At 49.7% G+C, this 8570-nt stretch overlaps 1 protein-coding gene across 1 annotated transcript; it reads right to left on the reverse strand.

The window, feature by feature from the left end:
* Positions 1 to 393: 393 nt before the first annotated feature.
* VASH1 (vasohibin 1) lies at positions 394 to 8036 on the reverse strand. The gene is given in 7 exon segments (XM_010150978.1): positions 394 to 914; positions 1503 to 1615; positions 1990 to 2371; positions 3415 to 3489; positions 4495 to 4551; positions 5609 to 5697; positions 7974 to 8036. Coding segments are annotated over 7 exon segments (852 nt in total). The 3' UTR covers positions 394 to 841.
* Positions 8037 to 8570: the final 534 nt, after the last annotated feature.

Below are 8570 nucleotides of genomic sequence, written 5' to 3' on the forward strand. Positions count from 1 at the left end.
CTAAGAGATGACTCAGAGTTCAGGCTTCCCACCAGCCCCTGCCTGCACCGCTGGGACGATTGAGGTCTCTCTGTCTGTTTTCATATGGCAATGGCATAGGCATATCCTGACCCACTCGACCACAAAAAGAATTGACCCAACAGCTCACCAGCATCACAGTGGGTAAAGAGGATCATCATCCCACTGTCTACCCCCTCGGAGACAATGAAATGTTTTGAAACAGGCAGGACTCAACACACAAGGTGTGGTTTCTCCAGGTGAGAGGCCCTTGTATGACCAGTAAATCAGGCCGAGCAAATTCAGCCCTGTCTCTCACAAGAGCAGTGCTAAACAAAGAGTTCATAATGACAAAACCAAGAGTTTTTGCACAAAGATGCAGGGGCCATCTCATTCCAGCATCACTTCTCCCTCAGCCCTACAGGCCTTGCATGGGTTGACGACTTCTGTGCAGACAGGGAAGAAGGTACTGTCGACAAGATGCTTCATCTACTTGCTGTCAACACAGAAGAACTGATAGCAAGTCTGCTGACCCCACTCACTTCATACTCTTCCTGCAGCAAACTCCCACCAATGTACAGATCTTTTTTCAATTTTTATTTTTAAAAATACTTGTTTCAGTGAATTAAGATGGACACCTCTCCCAGAAACAGGCAGGTGAATCCTCTGGGACCCATGGGATCCAGTTCTGGGACTGGCCCACTAGGAAGTACCTGGGAAGATCAGCACTCCGTTCTGCTCCCACTCCCCTGTCCCCTTTGTCAGAATCACCGTGGGTGGATCCAGGTCCCAACTGTGGCCAGCAAGAAGTCTGTGGAGCCAGGCAGACAAGGCACAGCTCTCTTCACACCCGGATCTGGTACCCGTTGAGGTCTGGCATGGCTTTGGAATCGGCAGGCTTCTTCTCTCCAGATGGCCTGTGAGCAAAGAGGGTAAGAACTATTCAGAAACTGGTTTTTTAAGTCAGGAGGTGCTACACATAGATGGCACCACAGGAATAGGTACAGGAAAGCTTCAGACTTATCCTGCACTGTTGAGGGCAGGATTATTCTGCAACCTGCAGTAACTCTCCCAACGATCTCCACAGAAGAGAATGCATGTTAGGAAGCGTAAAAAGTCCACTCTGGTACTCTGGATCAGTTTCAGGAAAACAATCTCACTGACAGCAGTGTAATTTTTGGAATCTCTGGGGCACAGGTCTGTGAGACACCAGAGCTCAGACCCTGTCGTAAGGTTAAATATCAGCTACCAAGATCACTCTCTCTTTGAGCTGCCTTCCTCCTCCCTGCCAAAACAAACCCCAGCTGTCCCCCCACTCCCTAAGCAATGAGAAACTCGCAAAGGCACAGACTAGGGAAGAATGCTACTGCAGGTCAGATAAGTATCCCCTCTTATGAGGAACCCCAGTAAGACATCAGATGGATCCAAAACCTGACAGCAAGGTGAAGTCTGTGAGTAAAACAGAGATGCTCTGGATAGGTCTGCTGCCCAGCAGCCCCACTCACCGTCGATCCCCGCGGCTGTTGCGCCGATGGGGGCTGGCCTGACCTCTTTGTGGGGAGGAGACATCTTTCTTTCTGTCCTTGGTGGGAGATGGTGGTCCAGTTCCTTTGCCAATCTGCCAGAGAAAATTAAAATAAGAGCAACATGAGCAGAAAACCAATATGAGTAAGCAACCCGTAAAAACTATTAAATATATTGGAATAAAAGACACAAAAGCAAGGCAAGTGCATCAAAAAAGCAAAACCCAGAAAAAGCAAACTACGGTGATGGCTATGGCCCCAAGGATTGTATACAGTCCAAGCTAATTGGAACTGCAGTGCTGCCCGAGTGTCCATTAGGGGGCCAGCCTGTATACAAAGGAAAAGAGCCCCCAACATCCAATTCACTCTCTACTCCACCCTCCCTGCCACGTAATTCCCCCAGAACTCTATCAGCCAAGGCAAGACAGCGGGTGCAGCAGTGAGGTGCTTTTCCATCCCTTCTCTTTACCTTCAGCCTCATATCACGGGCATGTCTCTCGAGCTCTTTGCGGAAGTCTTCCCGGGTTAGCTTGTCCAGATCCAGGATGGAGTGCTTCCACTCAATCTGCTCCACGCTGTGTGGGTCATGAGTCACACAGTGGCCCAGCTTCACCTTTTTGAGAGTGTGCCAGCAGCGGCGATACGCCTCCTCGAAGTCAAAGATGAGTTCACTCAGCGTGCGGAAGACGGGTGCTTTGTACATGAGCTCCTCGCGTCGGCTGATGCCCAGTGCCCCATAGCGGCCTCCAAAGTTCACCCCCAGCACAATGTGTCGGAAGTAGTTCCCTGAGAAGTGGGTTTTGAAGCTGATGGGGAAACGGTCCAGCGTGGTCATGTTGTTGGTGAGGTAACTGTCAGCAGCCAATGCTCAGGAAACCACCATCAATACCGTTTTCATGACAAGATATTTCCTTCCTGCTCCAAACCCTCCCGGCCTGCTCAGCACTCACCACTACTTCAGGCATCACGCAGGCAGGACTAGTTCTCCAGATAAAGATTCCAGCTCATTGCAAGCTGCCCTACTCTCATCTGGGTCATGGGGAACCCAGGCTTGGCCTCTTCCACAGGACAGTCAAAAAGGGAAGTTAATGTGGAGGCAGCTTTGTGATGCAGAAGTTGCAATGCTAACCCCTCAAGTGTACTGTATCCCACAGCTCCCAAACTGTTAACACTGTAGCATTATTCCTCCATTTGCTTTAATCTGTTTTACTAGCTACTGCTTCACACAGAAACTGAGCATCCTTAAGGATAAAACACTCACCAGCCTACCCTTCTGCACAGTTCACTTGCCAGCTCTGCCCCTCTGGGTGGCTTTGCCCATGTGCATCAAGAACCTATAGCCTAAGTGACATTGGCTAAGCCTGGAAGATGGTTAGGAAAGATGTGTGCTTAAAGGTGACACACGTCTAGAATTAATAAAGATATCGCCTAAGCTGGCAGGTAGTGTTAGATACAATAGTAAAGTGACACACACCATAACTGGAAGTTGGGGGGGGATCCCTAACTTTAACATAGAGCATGTGCAGGCAACATTGCAGTAAGGGAATGATGTTAACCCACAAAGGACTTCCTCACATAACTCCAGCTAATATTTTTGCCCCTCTTCAGATATTCCTTGGATGCTTCCTTTATCTTTTACTCATTTGCAGAGTTGTCCAGAGCAGCACCACCCTCGTTGGGGAAGGAGGAGCAACTCTGAAGTAGTTCTGATATTTCAGAGAACTGCTTGGATTTAGATTTTATTGGTGGGATTTCTTTGGGAGAACCAGGGAGGGAAAGCAGAGGGATGTGGGGCTTGGTGACAATATTATCAGCATCCTCAAAGCATCATAAGAGGGCAGAGGAAAAAACAGAAGGATGGGAAGACATGCACAATTCCAAGAGGAAAGGATACATTCCCAGGATCACAGCTTCCAGGCATTTTATTGGCAGGGCCTCTTTGGTCATTTCTTTGGCCAGGTCCATCAGCCTGCAGAGTGGGACAAGGGAAGACAAGGACTGTTAGAGGGCTTGTGCTATGCAAGTACAGCCAATTCAGCCCTTTTGCCTTACGGATGTCCGGCAGGTGTCCAGGAGAGAAGGTGGCCAGCCCACTGAGGGCGGGGAACAGAAGAAAATATCTTCTTTTGGAAGATATTAAATCCAAACCAGGTCTCTACCACACGTTGTTGCTGCTTACAAGGAGCGCTCTGAGTGAGTTACAGCAAGGCTGGCTACTAGGCCAGCCTCTGTTCTTGGGGAGAGCACAGCACTTGGCTCCGTGAGTTGTGGGTGGACAGCAACGTGACCACGAGCAGATGCGTCGAAGGACCAAGAGCCAGCAATGCTTGCCTCACAAGGTTCAAGGACACTGGAGCCCTCTTCTCTGGCATCAGCCCTACTCTTGTTCCACAAATCCTGTGGAGGAGACCTTGCACTGATTACAACACAAGACATTGGGGTCACCTAAGTCTATGGACAATGAACATCACGTGCTTATTTCCAGGAACTTAAATCTGCAGTCAGGAGAATCCCTCTTTCTCCTTCAAAGTATGAGACACCAAAAGCTTTAGTGAGCTTACATTCTACAAAGGCACTCACAGGAGCTATGAAGTTGGACCCATAAAGATACTTGGCTTTTAGGAAGCTTGTTTAAGGCAGGACCTAATTTCAGAATCCATCTAGGTTCATACTATTCCAATTGGAAGCAGGCAGAAGCTGCACATCTTTGGAACACATTTATGTTATTTCACTGGGATTACTAATTCACAACAACAAAACCTACTCTTGTCCTTGAGAAGGGCCAGACACAGCTCTGCCCAGCCGTGCTGCAGGCAACAGACAATAAAGTCACCCAAAGTAGGATGGAGCTGCAGTATGAAAGCCCTGAGTGCTGCCTGGACCTTGGCAAGGGGATGGGGAAAAGCAGTGGGGATAGCACAGCCCCAACATCTTAAAGCAAGGATTTAATGCTGTAGGGGCTGCCAGCACTTACCCAGTCAGAGGTCTGCTCTTCTTAATCTCAAAGAATTGTGTCCCAGTGTGATTGTACCTGGAGGCAGGAAGTTAAGGGCTTGGGAGCTTGGCAAGTGGAGTTTGAAGAAAACCAGTCTGAAGAACTTTCCTGTTACTATTCTCACAGCAAAGTCATGACCCCACAAATACAACAGCAGTGCAAGTCCCCCACTTCCCTCTCCTGCATTTGTACTCCCCTCCTTACTGCCACTCTATTTCCTTCTTGCCAATTCTTCTCTTTCTCCTCCCCACACACAGGTTTCCACTCCATTTCCCAAAGGTCCGTGCTGACAGCACACGCTTTGCTCAGCTTCCCAGTCACCTGGGCAGAACAAAGTTTGACAGATCTCTGCCTGCTGCTGTCTGCATGGGGCATCGAGACATTCATGGTACCTTATTCTCAAGACTGACTGGGAGCCAAGCCAGGGCACAACCTCCTTAGATGGGCGAGAGGTGCCAAGAAGTCTGCCACCTTACCTTGTTTTGGGGCTGTCTCATCAGTGAGGTTAGGCTGTGCTTGCGTGGCACGTACCTGCTTCCATCAGAACAGGGCTAGAAAAATCTCATTCCCAGGACACAGTCACACAGGCAGCTCTGTCTGTAAAGGGGCAGGATACCACAGACACACAAAAGCCGGGTGGCTGACGGTGCTTCAGAGAGCTAGAGAGAAGCATGTTCGAGCAGGAGGACCTGAGGGGCAGTTTTCTCACCACTACAGCTCACCCATACCTTAGCAGTGAGGTGACACAGTTTTTAGTCCATCTGAGACCCAACAGAGGGGTCTTGGATATCCATGTTTTTAATGAAGTGGCACTGTAAAGCCACTGACCTAGAAGGGTGGGTAGTGGGGAAAGGCCCTTGACAACATGCCCATTTGTTACATGGAGTGAACAGGACCAGGTAGCTTGGGCAGAAAAGGAACAGAGCACCAAAACAAACCTTCATCGCAAGCCAAGCTTCCTCTTTTCAGGGAACAAGTTTCGGTTTCCCTCCAGCTACGACAGAATGGGCTTTTCTGTTCTTCACAGCCAAAGTCTCCTTGCTCTCTCCTCCTGGGTTAGCACACCCGTGAGTAAGGTAACAGTAAAGGATACTGAAGCTCCCTGATGTAGCGCTGTACAGCTTCCAGGCGCTCAGGGATGGGGGTGGACGGCTGGAACGCAGGCACACTTGGTATGGGAATCTGAAATGGGGAGCAGAACGTTAATCGCTGCTTCCAAACCTCTCCAGCTTCTTGCTGAACTTAGTGGCACATAGCTACAGGGAGCGTGTTCCTCTGAAACCATCTCGATGTGACCACACCAGGAACATCCCTCTGTTCCTACACCGGTCACTGGGAAGGGATTCGGAATGAAGCACCACCACAGAGCTGCAAGAGAAACTGTGTGACAGGGTCCTGCATTTAGGCAGTGTTACACTGAAAGAATGAGATAAAATTAACTGACAAGGCAGGATGCAAGACAGGAAAGCTATTGCCTGAGGGAGCTTGGCCTCATTTGAGTATGCAGCCTGGAAGGCACAGAACAAAAGTAAGGGGGGGGAAGAGAGAAGCAAAAACAGAGAATGAGTTTCCCCAAAGCCACCGGAGTATGGAACAATCCCATAAGCAAGGGTAAAAGGTCCCTCACTGCCCCCTGATGAGTTTCCACTGACTAGGGTACAGGCTTGACAGCATCATGCCCCCCCTCCCAGTGTGTGTTCTGAATTACATGCTCAGAGGATGACCTCCGAAGGTTCACCATTCGGTCTCCTGTCCCGTTCTAAGCCTCGGCCTTATGGGCCCAGTCAGATTTCCCTCGCCATTTGCTCCACGGGGGATAACTGGCAGCCTTGTCAGCAGCTGAGAAAATGTGTAAGGAAGGAAAAGAGTCATGTCACAGGACAAATGTAAGGGAGAAGACACAAATTTGGTATGACTGACAGGCTTGGGAGAAACAGCCCAGCATTTTCCCTCTGAAGGTTCATGCCTTGCACACATCTTTATGATAAGCAGACTGCAACTTCTCAGAGCAGTTTGGGTTTTAGCATTTTGGTTCCTCCTCAGACTTCCCCTGGAGCTGGGCTATCCCCAGACAAGAAAGAGTGAGTCAGAACCAGATCGTCCCGTGGTCCCTGCGCTCTGCTGTGCACAACTGCTGGCTGTGGTTTTGTAGCCAGCAGCACTGCTTAGCCACTCACCACCCTCCCCTGGTATTTCTGTGGCCGCTGGTTTCCATACCTCCTCCTTCTGCCCTGGGTTGGCACAAGTGAACCTGGTCAGGCACCTGAACCAGCTGCAAGCTGAGCCAGCACACACTGGTAGTTTTCAGTCAGATCAGTTCCCTGTCCTGGTTTGCCACGTGGTCGCACAGCACTGGGGCCAGAGGCTGCTTGACCTTCGGAGATGATGGGCTGTAGCTCCTCTGGAAACCGTGATCTGTTTTTCAGTCTAGCTCCAAAGACCGTCAGCAAGCAAACATTGAGCTAAACTCAGTCTCTATCCATTTTCTCTCCTGTGTTTTGATCACTTTTTGGGAAAGCTAAATAGCACCCTTTGGCCACTGGTACCCATTTTCCTAGCACCTCTTGGAGGTGCCACTTGCCACCTCCAGTGCCTCATTTCCGTGCCCAGCTCGGAGCAAGCAGGGGCACCGGCTGGCTCACTTGCAGGAGGCAGCACAGGAACAGATGTGAAACTGAGTTTGTTCAGCCACGGCAGGAGCAGGGAAGGCTCCAGAGAGCAGCACAGGGATGGAGCTGTCTCTGGAACCACACGAGCTGAGTCAGTTTGGATGCTGTGAGCTGACACACTGAGTCACAGGAAATCATTTCCAGGCAGAAACAATGAGCGAGGTAACAAGCAGGACAGGCTGACTATTTCAGTTTGTTTCATTTCTTCAGCATGGAGACTTGGGTGCTTTTTGAGGGGAGACAGACGGATTAAGTGCATGTTGACAGCACACACTAATGATTCTGGGTAGTTACTCCTCCCTCCTCTCCCCTCTGGTACAGACCCCCAGAGCCCTTTTTCCTCAAAGGACTGTGCAACACCGAGACAGCGTAATGGCAACCAGTTCAGCAAATGCCAAAGAGCCTTCTGCACCTCAAGTAATTAAACTGATGGAAGTACAGCGTGCTGTCTCTCAGATCTGGGCCTGCAGCCCAGACTGGGCTACAGTTTCTTTTGCATCAGGTCTATAGCATTTTAATGGGGCAATAGAAGCAGGAGAGGAATAAGGTCTCCATCCCACACTGATAAGATGGGAGACCCTAATGCTTTGTTCTTACCCAGCCTCATCCAGTGAACATCTCAGAAGGGCTATAAATATTAGTCAGTCTTCACAGTCCTCCAGAAAGCAGAGAGGAAAATATTTGTAAGAGAAAAGATAAGGAAATCAGATCTATTTTGCTTTCCCTTTAGTTATTCTGAAAGCTGGAGAGAGAGCTAGGAAAAGAGCCCAGATTTCCCAGAGCACATACCTCTGCCAGGCTTAGCAGACTGCCTCAACACGTCCTTGGTCCCTCATCATGGAAGGGTTGCATCGCCCCACTCCTAGATCCATGCACGCTGGCAGGCTGGCTTTATGCGTGGGGTTGGGACTCTGCTTTTAGGAAGGTGATCCCGAGACTGACAGAGATTTTAGTGTACTAAGTGGGCCATGCTGTATGTGAGACACGGCAGATGGGAGCAGGGCACAGACGAACCCATGTCACAGGGGTGCATCCTTGGCCAGCCAAGTTTAGCAACGGTTTCTTTTATGGTGCTTATATGTATCCAAGCACCTCCCTGAACTTCCTTTTGCAAGCAACATGGGAGCAATACCAATCCCAGTTGTTAGCCTGACTAAAGGAATGGGATTTTTCCCCTCTCTCTCTCTCTGAGCCCATTAGATGCAACTCTTCCCGTCTTTGCCCTCATAACCACCTCATTTAAAATCCATCATTTCTTAATGAAGCGAGCACACATCACTTTGTATTTCCAGCGTGCACCCATTTGGCAGCTCCAAGAAAAGCAATACCCCACTGCGTTGCTAGAAAGGAAACAACCTACAGGAGGGTGGCACTCTCAAGCCTAGC

The sequence above is a fragment of the Eurypyga helias genome, unplaced genomic scaffold, assembly GCF_000690775.1.
Source record: "Eurypyga helias isolate BGI_N326 unplaced genomic scaffold, ASM69077v1 scaffold10084, whole genome shotgun sequence".
NCBI classification, from domain to species: Eukaryota; Metazoa; Chordata; class Aves; order Eurypygiformes; family Eurypygidae; genus Eurypyga; species Eurypyga helias.